General features: G+C 23.3%; 6 protein-coding genes across 6 annotated transcripts; 2 read left to right on the forward strand and 4 right to left on the reverse strand.

Annotated features, from left to right (window-relative positions):
• Positions 1 to 323: 323 nt before the first annotated feature.
• SRAE_2000177400 (Protein kinase domain and Serine/threonine-/dual specificity protein kinase, catalytic domain and Protein kinase-like domain-containing protein) lies at positions 324 to 3,266 on the reverse strand (the record flags this gene model as incomplete). Its single annotated transcript, XM_024652765.1, has 2 exons — positions 324 to 1,501; positions 2,993 to 3,266. 2 exons carry the CDS (start codon positions 3,264 to 3,266, stop codon positions 324 to 326), a joined length of 1,452 nt encoding a protein of 483 aa, XP_024506309.1.
• A 2,747-nt stretch (positions 3,267 to 6,013) lies between these two features.
• Positions 6,014 to 6,619, forward strand: SRAE_2000177500 (Fas apoptotic inhibitory molecule 1; the record flags this gene model as incomplete). The annotated part of the gene is made up of 2 exons (XM_024652766.1): positions 6,014 to 6,136; positions 6,176 to 6,619. 2 exons carry the CDS (start codon positions 6,014 to 6,016, stop codon positions 6,617 to 6,619), a joined length of 567 nt encoding a protein of 188 aa, XP_024506310.1.
• A 307-nt stretch (positions 6,620 to 6,926) lies between these two features.
• Positions 6,927 to 9,257, reverse strand: SRAE_2000177600 (Tetratricopeptide repeat protein 27; the record flags this gene model as incomplete). Its single annotated transcript, XM_024652767.1, has 1 exon — positions 6,927 to 9,257. One exon carries the CDS (start codon positions 9,255 to 9,257, stop codon positions 6,927 to 6,929), a length of 2,331 nt encoding a protein of 776 aa, XP_024506311.1.
• A 285-nt stretch (positions 9,258 to 9,542) lies between these two features.
• Positions 9,543 to 10,526, reverse strand: SRAE_2000177700 (TBP-related factor; the record flags this gene model as incomplete). The annotated part of the gene is made up of 1 exon (XM_024652768.1): positions 9,543 to 10,526. A coding segment is annotated over one exon (984 nt), but the record flags the coding sequence as incomplete, so codon positions are not given.
• Positions 10,527 to 10,628: 102 nt separating this feature from the next.
• Positions 10,629 to 12,054, reverse strand: SRAE_2000177800 (Nucleolar complex protein 4 homolog; the record flags this gene model as incomplete). Its single annotated transcript, XM_024652769.1, has 3 exons — positions 10,629 to 10,640; positions 10,694 to 11,363; positions 11,408 to 12,054. The coding sequence occupies 3 exons, from the start codon at positions 12,052 to 12,054 to the stop codon at positions 10,629 to 10,631; spliced, it is 1,329 nt and encodes a 442-aa protein (XP_024506313.1).
• Positions 12,055 to 12,481: 427 nt separating this feature from the next.
• Positions 12,482 to 14,790, forward strand: SRAE_2000177900 (Ribosome biogenesis methyltransferase WBSCR22; the record flags this gene model as incomplete). Its single annotated transcript, XM_024652770.1, has 5 exons — positions 12,482 to 12,517; positions 12,559 to 13,334; positions 13,701 to 14,122; positions 14,171 to 14,211; positions 14,251 to 14,790. 5 exons carry the CDS (start codon positions 12,482 to 12,484, stop codon positions 14,788 to 14,790), a joined length of 1,815 nt encoding a protein of 604 aa, XP_024506314.1.
• Between the last annotated feature and the right edge of the window lie 396 nt (positions 14,791 to 15,186).

Genomic DNA, 15,186 nt, shown 5'->3' on the forward strand with positions numbered 1-15,186 from the left:
GAAGAAAGTTTTGACATTTTAAAAATGAGAGGCGAATTAAATCATAAAGTATCAAAAATATATATTTACTTAAAGTAAAAGAAGTAGTGTGAGAAACCATGTTCAGTTATTACTAACAACAAGTTTAATCAATTTATTAAATATAATAAAAATTAAAAAGTTTTTAACAAAATTTAAAATCTCAAGGATTTCAAAATCAAACGTCTCTAACTAATTGGAACCAATAGAAAAAAAAAAGAATTGTTTAACAAATATATTTTACAAACAAAAATTGGTTTAATTAATTATAACCTTTGATTTTATTTAATATAATTACTTTAACATTAATAAAAATCTTTTTTTATAAACGGATGATTTAAAACTTCATTTGCTTTTATTCTTTGATTGACATCTAATGTAAGCAATCTAAGAACAAGATTTCGTGCTTCTCTACTTACAGATGACCACGATTTATGTTCCATACTAAATTGAGCTTTTGAAATTAATTTAAATAGTTTTTGTTTATCTTGACTTCTAAATGGAGCATGACCAACTAACATTATATGAAAAACAACTCCCAAACTCCACATATCACATTCAACACCATATTTACCCATAATAACTTCTGGTGAGACGTAACTCATTGTTCCACAAATTCTTGATAAATATTTGTTTGTAGGAACATGGCATGCTAAACCAAAATCAGTTAATTTAACTGTTAAATCTGAATTTAATAATATATTTTCTGGTTTAACATCACGATGGACAATTCTATTAGAATGAAGGTATGCTAGAGCAGATGTAACTTGAAATGTTATAGAAGATACAGTTGGTTCAGATAAACGACCAAGTTTTTTTACTGCCTCAAATAAGTCTCCTTTGGATGCCAATTCAAATATTAATAAATAAGATGATTTTGTATTAAAAGCTTCCATAAGATTACATATATTTGGATGTTTAAAATTTGAAAGAATATAAACTTCATTTTCAACAAAAAAATTTTTCCCTTCCATTTTGGCTTTGTTAATTTCTTTTAATGCAAAACATTTACTATGGTGATTATCTTTACTACCAATTTCCTGTTTTTGGTTTTTATTTTCACTCTTTAAAGATAACAAAAAAACGTCACTAAAGTTACCACTTCCAATTTTTTGGTGCACCTCATAACGCTCTTCTAGATCGTATTTACTTCGTAAAGGTAAAATTAAACTTGTTTTTATTACAATTCCTTCATTATTAAAAATAGTGTTAATTGTAGAATTGTCAATACTAAATGATGAGGTTCTTGATTTCAAATTATTGTTCTTATTGAATTGTCTTTTAGACAGGTTGTTTTTATTTTTTGATAAATTACCTGAGACATCTTCTTTTAATGATATATTCGAGTTTGAAATTAGAGATGAAAAATAGTTTGATGGATCAAAATAATGATTAGCAAATGATGAATTAAATTTTGAATTATTTTCAATCAACTGTAAATGTTTAATGTTATCATTATTATTTCTATCCAATGATTTTCCAACTAAAATAATTAATTATATCAGACTATTCAAAAAAAAAAAGTATATATATTTATAAAGGTGCATTGCTTGCAGCTGGCTTTAATTAATTACTAATGTTGTTTTAATAAAGTTAAGCATTTTGTTGGATTCTTAGAAATCTGCTTCAATAAAAAAGAACATAAAAAAACATGCCAAAAAATAAAGTTTATCACCTTTATTTTTTAGTTTTATTATAATGCTATTTAAACGCAATATTAGCATAGTTTTCATTTATGAGTACAAAAAACTACAAATGCTATAAAAATTATAGAAAATATAAATAATATTTTTGTAAGTACTTCGACTACACTAAAATGATTCAAAAGATGCAAAGAAGGAAATAAGAAGTTAAGAAGCATTTTTAAATCTAAATTAAGACAAACTGTAAAAGAAGTATTAATAATCTTTAGATTTTCAAAATCTAGCGTTTCTAATTAATTTAAGAAGATTGAGAAGGCAAAAAAGCTAGATAACTAGGTATTTCCTAAGTTTACTGAAAGCCAAAAAAATTGCTGTTTAAAGGTTTCGTCTTCTCTTTTTTGAAGAATAAAAACAACCCATTTTAAAATCTCATTGTAACATAATAAAAAATGGATTCTCTAAGTAATAAGTTTTTATTTCTAATAAAAAGTTTCAATTTTTAATAAGTCATGCGCCTTTAAAACTAATATTAAAAAATATGTATTTTATTTTTGACAAAATAATAATCTATTTAAAAAAAAACGTATAATGCAATTGTTTTTTTTATATAATATTACTATTATGACTTTTTTAATGTAATTAATAATAATGAAGTATATGATAAATTATTACTATGTCAAAAATAACTACAAATAAATTTTTTTATAAAATATATAAAGATATATTTTATGATAATAAAATACTAAAATTTTATTATTTTTATGAATAACAAATATATATTAGCATTATCACTTACTTATAGAATTTATGAATTTTGAAAATTGACAGGAATATGAAAGAATTGTCATTTTCTTAAAAAAAAAAGAAAAACTTTTTTAATCACTAATTTTCATTTAAAAAAAAAAATATAATTCTAATGTATTTAAATTTGAGATAACATTATATTTTAATCATAAATTAATATAGGTGGTATTTCTTTTAAAAAAAATATTTTTTAAAAGTTAAATTTTTAATAAAAATGTTATTAATTATTTATATAATCACATCAAGTTTTATTTCATAATACGTTTTGAAAATGAATAATAAAATATACTATTTAGTACTCCTTAAAGTTACAATTTAATTATAAAATTAAAAATATACTATATTTTGTTTACAGTCAAAAAAAAATATAAAGTCAAAAGATGTTATTTACATCTTTTTTTATTTCTCTTTTTTTTTATTATATTAAAATATTTTATTTGACAAAATAAAAAATTAATGCTATATAAAAAATATATATAATTTTTTTTAATGTTTAATTTTTCAAACATATAATTTTAGTTACTTACATCTCTTTTTAATTTTAAATTCTTTTCTGAAATTTTTATTAGTACTTGTTTTGTTAATATTAGTAGTATTTGTATCATTTGCTAAAGAAAATTCTGAATTTCTTTTGCTAAATCTATAAACCATTTGTTGATTTTTTGATTTTTTATCATAATACTTTATTTCATCATCGCTTTCTCCTAAAGATGATGTACTGTTTGTGTGTTTGCTAGTAAATGACCCTGGTTTACATTGATTTGAATGTAGTTGGTGTTGATGACACAATATAGTGGCCATTGTAAAATTACAATATTTTTAATGCGATAAAAGTTTTACTCTAAGAAGAAGAATAAGTTAATATAAAATAATGTAAAATCAAAAATCAAATGTTTAAAAATAATTTTAACAAATATCTTATATCAATGAATGAATATTTCTTTTAAATTGTTATCTTTGGCTAAGGTCAATCTTCTTTATAATATACATTTGTTTCATTTAGAAAAATTTTATCATCTTAAATAACGATAATAATATATTAATATCTTACTCAAAAATCAAGACGTTACTATTTATTTACTATTATAATATTAAAAAAGGTTTTTAAAAAAAATATATATATCAATATTTTTGTGTTAACAATAAAGTAAAGAAAGATAACACTAATATATATAATTTTATAAGAAAAAAATTTTACCTCGAAAAAAAAAATAAGAACAAATGAAAATAATTGAAAATTTGTCAAAAATAAAGATAACAAAAATATACTATATAAACTAGATATATTTATCTGACGGAAATATTTTATATAATATTAAACTATCGTCTTTTAAATTGGTATATATATTTATATAATTAAGTTAAATAATTCTAAAAGTTATAAATTAAAAATATATATATAATTACAATAGTATTATTATACTAAATGTAAATATACAATATTTTAAAAATTTATTTAAAAGGAATTCTCCCACAATTGAATACTAATAATTTAGCTTTAGTATATTTGAAATATAAATGCACTTTTTCAACAATCAAAACGTATTAATGTGTGTCAGATGAAATAAAAGGAAGTTTTTCAATCACAATTGTGGAATAAAATGCACTTTTTTCAAAAAGTATATAAGTAGTTTTTCACCAACTGAACTTAGAATTATAAGTAACTGAGAAATATTTTTTATATATTTATATAAGGCAATTTAAAAAAGGGTCAATTTCCGTTTGTATACAAATTAATTTTAAATATATAAAAGAGTGAATTTAAAAAGAAAAAAAAATAATTGCTTTCATAAGAACAGACATTGTTTATTATTATTGAAATATATATCTATATCTTTTAAATAACATGCTGGTCAGTATAAAATACAAATTGAAAAGCATATCCTGAAATTGAAAAAAAAATTTTTTTTTTTTATTTTCACAAAATAAATTACTTTACTGTGATATTTATATATATATATTTATATGTCCACTAACAAATAAATAGCCATTTTATAAATTTAAATATTTTATAAAAATTTTTAATAAAAATAAAAAGGTATATATTATGGTCATTTTATAGCTTTTTCTTTAAAAATAATATATTTTTATAGAAAAAGTAGTTAATAATAAATGGATATAAATATGTTATTAAATGATACCTATTGAAAAAAAAAATTTTTTTTTATAAAGAACAAATATTAAAATGACCATTAAATTTTAAAATATATAATTTTAAGTTATATCTTTAGAAAAATTGTAAATAATATTTAAAAAAAATCGAAACATACTATACTCATTTGGTTTATTAGAAAAAAAAGCAAGTTTTATATTTACTAGAAAATATTTATTTAATAGCATTCTTTTGATTTAAATTTTTTTTTTAAACTTTAGTTAAAAATTTGTATATATAAAAAGGAATGGAAACAATTAATAAAATCAAGATTGATACATAGAACATGATTTTAAAAAAATTATTCTAGTTCTAGGGAAGGTGATAAAACTAATCATATATAATTCATATAATATAACAAATTAAACTAATTTTTTATAATTATATAAATTATATATACACAATGAAAAAGCTTAAAAAAATAAATTTAAAATATTTTGATAAGTATATTTTGTTTTGTTTATAAAAATAAATAAAAAAATATGTTATGCAAATTAATACTAAGTTTTAACAAATATCATGATTGATAAATAAATATAATATTCAAGTTGACATTTTGTGAAAAGACAAAACAATTTATTTATTAAAAAAAAATGTCTTTTATATAATATAGGTAATACTTATTATTACTAGGAAAAAGTTTCACTTTCAAATTGTAAAAAGAAAATTCTAGTTTATAAACTTAAACGTTAAAAAAATTGATATTGTTTTAGTTCAAGTAAAATAACTCTGAAAAAAAAATTAAAATTTAATTTAAAGTACAAAAGTTTATTTGAACAAAAACTTTAAGCAACTTTGACAATTAGAAAATTTAACTTAAGTATATTTAAAATTAACACCAAATTTTATGATTTATCTAGAATTAGATAAAAAAAATTTTATGAATAATTATATATAAATAATTATTTTTTAAATTTATTATTTTTGTTAAAAATAAATTAAACAAGCTGTAATATTTTAAAAAAATTTAAACTTATTACACTTTTATAATATTTAAAAAAAAATTTAATAACTTTTATTTATTATCTTTTTATTTATTTTAGTATATTTTTTTATATTATTATCATAATTAGAAATTAAAAATGTTTATATACATATTCTTTACCTTTAAATTAGTTCTTTTTTTTTTACCTGCGCACTATTTACATTTAAAAACATTTGTAGTTTTATAATTTTATTAAACTTTTTTTTTCTAATATTATATTATATATAATTATTAATTATTTATGTATTTTTACCGTAAAATATAGTGTATTTTATTCAATAAATACACATAAAAGGTGCTTTAAGATTTATCTGTTCATATATCATATTCATTTAGCCATAATTTGTTGCTAAGAGATAACGTATTTAATATTTTTAACATATACTATATTGAATATTATAAAAATTTAAAATGGATTTAGAAGGTTCTGATCTTGTTGCAACATGGAATGTACCAATGTCAAAAAAAGTTTACAAGGTAGAATTTGAACATGGAACAACAACAGGTAGAAGAGTAGTTAGAATTGATGGTGAAGTAGGTAAAATTTTATTAAAATAATTTTATATTTTTTAGGTAATTATTAATAAAAATTGGCAATTTAAATTAGTTGGAAAAGAAACTTTTCGCCTCGAAAATGCTGTATGTTCAATATCAATAGAAGCTTTAGGAATATTTTCATATGAATATTCCCTTGAAGTAGCAGGAAAGACATTTGAAAAATTTCAGGAACAACAAAAAAAATCTCTAGTAACATGGTATGCTTATATTCTTGGTATACCGGCAAGAATTTGCCTAGATAAAGATAGTATGGAAGTTTGGATAAATGGAAAAAAAATTGAGACTGCTGGTGAGTTTGTTGATGATGGAACTGAAACTCATTTTGTTTTTAACAATACTGAATGTTACATAAAAAACTGTTCTAGTGGTAAAAAAAAGATTGGTGTTATACATAAATTATTTATAAATGGAAAAGAAATTAATGAAGATGAAAAAATTGATGAAGTTTGTAATTCATAAATTGTTTTCATATAAATTTTAATGTAAAAAGAATTTAAAAAAAAATTTGTTTTAGATTTTTAAAATTTTAAGAGATATGAAATTAAAAATTAATTAATTTTGAAATAAAAATAAAGAATTTTAAAATATAATTATTTATACTTAAAAAAAAATTATGTTAATTTCTTTAAAATATTTTTCTTTTTTCTTGAATAAGTATATTGTAGAAATGAAAAAAACCTTAATTAATATAAAAATTTAAAATAACAACAATATTTATTATAACAGATTCATAACAAAAAAATAAGAATTAACAATAAAATAGAAATTATTCTATTAATTTAGATGCAGTAAGGAGAATTTTAGACAAATCACTCTTTGATTCAACATTGAAAACGTTATCATCTTCATCATCAGAATCTGCAGTTATACAACCATCTAATTTACCATGAACTTTTATTATTTTTTTAATTAAAGTTTCTAGATCAAAATCAACCTGTCCCTTAACACGATCAATATTTGGATCACGAGAAAGTTTTGCAAATAAAAGTTTGGATTCATGAAGAGCAATTTGATCATTAAGTGCATCAATACAATTACCAACATTTTCTAACCAATCTTTACCTTGAAATTTATTTGCTAAAATACATCTCTCTAAAAGTTTAATGTATGAAGAATATTCTGTAATAATTTTTTGATCTCCAATAACAGCATCAATGTCATCAATTTGTGGTTTTTTCAAAGCAGCATAAACTCTCCAGACATTGGCATTAATTGATGTTTTTGATGTTATTCTGGCCATAAGTTTCAATAACTCTAATCTAACAATATCATTTTTTGAAAGTTTATTAACTTCAGTACAAATAATTTCAAGACATTCACTATCCAAAATAAGTTTTCCTTCTCCAACATCAAGAATTCTGTGGTAAGCTTTAACAGCAGATTTAAAATCTCCATTGTCAATACAGACATAAAGATAATTTTCCCACATTTTGACGTCATCGAAACAAAATTTCAATGCTTCTTCAAGTATTTTTTGTGCTCTTGGTTTTTGTCCCAAACGAATATAGGCAGCAGATAAATTATTCCAAGCCTGATAATGCTCTGGTTCTAATGAAACACAACGATGATATGCAGTTACTGCATCTTGATAATTTTCAATTTTCCATGAACAGTGCCCAAGATTAAACCAAACACCTAATTGTATTGGTTGTAATTCAACAGAACGTTTCAAATTCTTATAAGCATTTTCATAATCATTTCTATTAATTAAAAGTTCACCAAGAGATTTACGTGCTCTAGCACTTTTATCACCAGATATAGAAATTGCTTTTTCATAGTATGAAGACTGAAGTGTAATATCACCAAGATAACAATAATACAAAGGATTTTCTTGTTTTGATAGTAAATTTCTAACAAGAGTTTCAGCTTTTTCAACTTGTTTAAGCATTTTATAACAATCAATAACATAATCCCAAGCACTAAGAGATTCATAAATCATAAGTGCTTCCGAGATACATCCTAAAGTTACCAATATTTCAGCATGATACATTTTTACTTTCCAAAATGGAAGCATTCCTGAAGGAATTGCCAATTTTATACGAAAATATTTGTCATCATCGGAAGTTTTATCATCTATGCCATCTAATAATTTAGCTATAACTTCAATTTGACTACATGATCTTTCTACTTTTCTACGATTATTTTTTTCTAAAACACTTCTTTCAATCAATGATGTACATGTAACAGCCCAAGATTTGTTTGATGATGATAACACTTTATTATACAAAGCAGTTAATTTCTCAGCTAATAATTCATCTTTAAATTGACTTTTTCTTTCAAAATATGCAAATGCTAATAATATTGAAGATTGTAAAGGTGATAAAATTTCTTCTTCATGTTTTTCTGCTCTACATACTGTTTCTAGAAGTGTATCATCATTAAGAAGTACATTAACAGGTAAATCTAATTTATTTATGACTGAATAGTCATCATCATTAAATTTTTTGTCATTCAATGTACAATTAGTTACAAGTTGAGCAATATCTTTTTCCTGAAATTTTGTTCTTTTACCAAGAACTCCTACAAATTCAACATTAAAACATCCAAGCTCCATTGCCCTTTTTAAAATTTTTTCAGCTTCATCATAATTATAAAATATAAGATTAAAATAAAATGACGTTAAATAAAAAGCAATAATGTCTCCTTTTAATTTTTCATCCATAGTTTCTAAACTTCCAGAACATGATTTTGACAAAACTCCTTGAATATCATCGAAAAGATCTTCACCTATATCCTTTAATGAAATTTCAGGTTCATTTAACAATGATGCCCACAATAATAATAATTGATACTTATTAAATAAAGTATAAATATCTTGTTTACTTTCCTTAATTGAATCATATATAATTTTTGAAAGATAAAGTAATTGTAATCCACGACAATTCTGATATGGTTTATTTAATCCAAATGAAAAAGCATTCTCAACAATTGATAAAGATTTATCAGAAAAGATAAAGGAAAACTCAGGTACTTCAGTTTGAAAATTTTTGATAAAATTAGTATAACCAACATAATTTAAAGCGATATAGCCTTCAAGAAAAAATTTTGCCAAATAAAGAATATCATCCTGAGAACCTTCATAAGTTTTTAAATTCATTTCAAGTTCCTCTAAGGAATCAACCTTTCTTATTAACTTAAAAATTTCTTTTATTTTTGAGTAATTAAACATATTAAACCTAAAAATAAATGAAATGTCATAAAGTTATATTCTTATTTTTAGAAAATATAATTGGTTAAAAACCCTTTTGTTAAATTTAAATGATAAAACACATTATTTTATTAAAATTAAAAAATTTACCAAGCATGATTTAAACAAAATATCTACAGCTTGAATAAGTTTATGATATCATAGAATATTAGTTAAAAGGTTAGTTGAAAACTTCTATTTTTTAAAATTTTTTAACAAAGGATATATTTGCTTGAACGCCTCGTCTATATCTTTTTTAAACTTTGCTCCCGTAATAACAACTTTACCACTGACAAATATCAATAAAACAACTCTTGGCTTAACCATACGATAAATAAGGCCGGGAAATAGCTCTGGTTCATAGGTACTAAATTGAGCGTGAGCAACACATAAACCTTCAAGACGTATTGGAAATTTTACATCACAACTACCAACCATATTTTGAACTTTAAATTCTGTAAATTTTGCATTAAAACCTAATTTTTGTATAATTCTTGCATACTTCCTCGCTGCTAGTCTAGAAGAATCTTCACTTTTCGCGCCTGTACAAACCATTTTACCTGAAGAAAAAATCAATGCAGTAGTTCTAGGTTCCCGAATACGCATAATTACAGCAGCAAAACGCTTTGGATTATATTCAGCATTACGTGCAGACTGTGCTACTTTTTTGAGATCTAAAGAGACGCCTAAATTAACTGTTGATACAATATTTTGTAGTGTCGGTAGAGGAACATCAACTTCTATAACTGAATGAGACTGACCAATCACTGTCATTGCTATATTTGATTGAGGAGGTAATATTTTGGAACCTTCGATTGAAAAATCATTATTAATTATGCTCATTGGTGTTTTTGGTAAGTCTAGTCTATTTGATCCTGATGCATTTGACAATGGATTTTTATCTTGATCTAATTTGCTACCTAAAACAGATGCTGGACCATTAAAAGGAAATGCAGAACCAGAACAAATAGTAGAACCAGGTCCCATCGATCCTAAACCAGTAATAACAGAACTTGAAAATACAGATCCAGGTCCAATAATTGATGAAGGTTCATTTGACGAGCTATTATGATGTGACGTTGACGCTGGTGTTTGTGCTGTAGCTGTGAAATTCGACATTGGTTCGAACACAGACAAAGGTGCCTGAGGACTACCACTACTTCCAAATTGATCCATTTTCTAAAAATTTAAGTAAAGATAACCCATATAATAGATTGACAGGTATAAAGCAACGTATAATTAACGTTATTAAAAATTTCTAATATATAACAAAACAAAGTACTATGTACGTATCTTAAAAATAAAACAAAACAAAAATGTAACTAATTAACAAAAATATCACTAACAACAAAATTAAATGTATCCTTTAATAACTTTCCATCAGGTTCTTCTGAATTGACGATTTTTTTAGCACTAACATCTTCTTCAACAACAACTTTTCTTTTTAATGAAACAAATTTTCTATTCAATCCTTTATTATTTGTTTTTAAATTCCAATCTTCATCATCCATTACATCCTTAACACCACTTTTTTTATTCAACAAAATATTTAATAATTCTTCATTTGTCTTAAAAACATATGGAATTTCAATACTTGCAATATTTTTGTCAATAAAACAAGCTTTTTTTGTTACCAATGGTAGCCAATGACTTTGCAATGTTTTAATCTCCCAAAGACAAGATTCCAAAGCTTTACAATCTTTTAAAGATTCGCAATCCTCTAAATAAGGATCACATTTTAATTCTACACATTGATCATTATGAATCATTTTTCTCAATCCTTCATATCTAGTTAACAAATTTTGCAATATAGTTAAAATTGGCCTAATAACACAAATTGGAGCACACAATAATACTCTTGACAATTTCTTAGCAAAAGCTGCTACAATGTACAAAGGAATATGTGTCGAAGACAAAAAGAGATTCAAAGTATCCAAAAATTGAAAAGCATATGGAGCATGCAGTACAAAGGATGTTGTCAATTTATAAACTGATTGATAAAGTTGAGGATATTCACTAAATCAAGATAAATAATTTAATTAAATTGTTTAAAAACTTACAAATTATATTTGACAACTAATTTAATTAAACCATTAAGAGCTAAAACTGCATAAACACCACCTTGATTATAATAAGCAAAATAGAAATCACCAAATAATTCAGGTTTTGGAAATTCTTCTAATCTGTTATTGGTAAGAAAAGGTAAAATAGTTTTTACCAAAGGTCCAGTAAGTTTTTTTTTAGTTAATACCATCCAAGCATTTTGATATAAATCTAAAAATTTATCATTTTCCATCTCCTCTAAAACATTATAATCATCTTTAAATAAATTAACATTTAATTTTTCTGGAAGAGGTAAATTTTTAAGAAAATTAAAAACATTCCACATTTTATCTGGATTTAATACTTTGTATCCCAATTTAATAATTTTTTGAAGAATTAAAATACATGTATCTTTAAAAGAAAAAATATTTTTGGCTAATTTTTTTAAAACAATTTTAGCGTTAGTTTCTTTCTCTGTAACTATGTATCCAACAACTGTGTTCAAAAATATCTCTAATTCTTTACTTTTTGTTGCATTGTTCGTTACTGGATCAATTTCATAAATTTTTAAATTTTCTAATTTTTCTTTTAAAAATTCAACTTTTCCACAATTTATAAGTTCCTCAAAACTTTTGTCATTATTTTTATCTTTGTTTAAAGACATCTATAAAATAACTTGTTGTAAAGAGATAAAAATCACAATGATAAAAGATTTCATGAAATATGTAAATCGAATAAAAATTTTAAATTATATATTTAAATTTCCACATAAAACGAATAATATAAAATGTAATAAAAAACATTAGTGTTGAGTGATATATTTAAATAATAAAATTAGAAAAAATAATAGGTCTTAAGCATTAATATATAGATAACAATGCTCATAGTGGTCCATATAAATAAATGTGATAATTCAACAAAGGTGACTAGTAAGACATTTATCATAAATGGACAAATTAGAAAACTTGAAACAGAGTGTAATTATTACTGAATTCTGTATAAGACCTATATAAAATTAAGATTGGAATATCGCTTATAATTTTAAAAATTAATATTTATTATATACATTTATGTTATTATTTTCTAATTAAATGTCAAAACCTGAGTTAAGTGGACCACCAGAATTAGTAAGATATTGAATTTTTTTATTTTATTTTATATTTTTTAGTATTACAATGAGACAGAAGCAAGAAAATATGATACAAATAGTCATGTTTATGAAATTCAAAGAACTATGGCACAACGTGCCATTGATTTGCTAGAGTTACCTGATACAATGTCTGGAATCATTCTAGATGTTGGTTGTGGTACTGGTATGTCAGGTGAAGTAATAACTGAAAATGGACATGATTGGATTGGAGTTGATGTGTCACCATCAATGCTTGAAGTTGCTGTTAAAATGAGAGAGGTTGAAGGTGATTTAATACAAAGAGATATTGGTTGTGGATTACCTTTTAAAGCTGGTTGTTTTGATGGAGTTATTTCAATATCAGCTATTCAATGGTTATGTCATTCTAATTCAAATGATCAGAAACCACGCAAACGACTATTAAGATTCTTTCAAACGTTATACGGTTGTATGACAAGAGGATCAAAAGCCGTATTTCAATATTATCCTGAATCAGAAGCTCAAGCAAATTTAATTAAAGGAGCAGCAGTAAAAGCTGGATTTAGTGGAGGAACAGTAGTTGATTTTCCTGAATGTCAAAGGCGTAAAAAGTATTATTTAGTTTTAAATACCGGAGGACATCAAAATTTACCTAAAGCTTTAAGTGATAATATTGAAGTCGAAGATGAAGTTGATCAATGTGATGTTGTTGAAAGTAGAAGTTTTAATTTAAATGGAAATAGAAAACGAAAAGCTCCTAAAGGTTCTAAAGATTACATAATTGCTAAAAAAGAAAGAATGCGTAAACAAGGAAAAGAAGTTTGCCATGATAGCAAGTATTCAGGAAGAAAAAGAAAAATTAAATTTTAAATTTGTTATACTTATTTGTTATATTTATGTTATTAATGATTACTGAAATTCTATAACGATACATTTTATGGTTTTTTCCAAATATATATACATATATTTTTTTTGTAATATAAAAAAAAATTTTTACTTGTAGTATAGTTTGTTAAAGACAATGATCTACAAATTATGACTATACAAAGTATTTTATTAAAAAATTCATCGAAAAAAGTTAATTTTAAATTGAAGAATATTTCTTTTCTCGATCAACTAAAAAATTTTATATTAACAATAAATTTTAAAAATATTTCTGAAAGATCAATGTCAAAAAAAAGTAATATTTTACATTCATTTAGTCTTGATTGTGTTGAAAGTATCATACAAACAAATTTTCCTATCACGCAAAGATTATCAACATCTAATCAAAGCATGTTTTATACAAAGGGTAACGTGTCACATAACCAAGAGTATGTAGAAAATGAAACAGCGACTGTAAAATCAGACAACACAACCAAATGCTATAAAACAGAGGAACTACAGAGCAAATTAGATGGAGAGGTCAGTAATCATTGTGATAAGGGGTCTCCGTCAAATTTATTTTACTTGAACAAACGTATATCAACAGATATTAGGTCTATTTCTACTCGATCATTTCATTCTTCTTCAGAATCTACCATATCTACTGATTTTGGAATGGAAGCTGGTAAAGAAGCTGCTGCTAGAGCTTGTGCTTTAGCTCATGTGTATGATGGTTGTAAAATTGGAGTGGGAAGTGGAAGTACGGTAAAATATTTAGTTGAATTTTTAAAAAATAAGGTATTATCAGGAGAATTAAAAGATATAAAATGTGTTCCTACAAGTTTTTTGGTAAGAATTTTTTTTTCTTTTGTAAAAATATGATTTTAGACCAAAAAGTGGCTTCAAGAAGCTAATCTTCCAGTATATTCATTAGAAAATTTATCCCATCTTGATATCTGTATTGATGGAGCTGATGAAGTTGATTCCAAGTTAAATTGTATTAAAGGTGGTGGAGGTTGTTTAACTCAAGAAAAAATAGTTCAATCTTGTTCAAAAAAATTTTTTGTAATAGCTGATTGCTCAAAGAAATCAGATTGTCTTGGTGAACGTTGGAAAAGTATTCCACTTGAAGTTATACCTTTTGGGTATGTTCCTTTAATGAATAAAATAGAAGAAACATTAGGTGGTAAATGTTTACTTCGAATGGCTCATAAAAAGTGTGGTCCAGTAATAACTGATAATAATTGTTATGTTGTTGATTGGCATTTTCCTTCATCTTTTATTAAATCTGATCATGATTGGCATTCAACCAATAATTTTCTAATTAATATACCAGGAGTTGTAGAAACTGGTTTATTTTTAAATGTTACAGAAGAGGCATTTTTTGCCACAATTGATGGTAAAGTTGAATGTATAAAAAAAAATTAATTTCTTAATTATTATTATTCCATTTAATTTATGTTAAATTAATCAAGTTATAATAGTATAGTTTTATGGAAATTTTAATAAAATATCAGTTTTTCTTTTATATTTTTTTATTTATTAAAAATAAACACAATAATATTTGTTTTGTGTTACTATTAATAATTTTATCCATTTATAATAAATATATAAAGGGGATTTAGTTGATAACAGTAAATAAATAAATATTATTAATGTACATTAAAAATTTGTTTAAATTTTTAAAACACGTGGAAACTATTATGTATTATTTAATTTCAACTTCATATTCTTTATATTTTATTTAAAAGAAAAATTGTAATTATTTCTATCTTACAAATAGATTACATTGTTTATGTAAAATCTTTGGTTTTATTACAGTTT

Source organism: Strongyloides ratti (genome assembly GCF_001040885.1).
Source record: "Strongyloides ratti genome assembly S_ratti_ED321, chromosome : 2".
Lineage (NCBI taxonomy): Eukaryota > Metazoa > Nematoda > Chromadorea > Rhabditida > Strongyloididae > Strongyloides > Strongyloides ratti.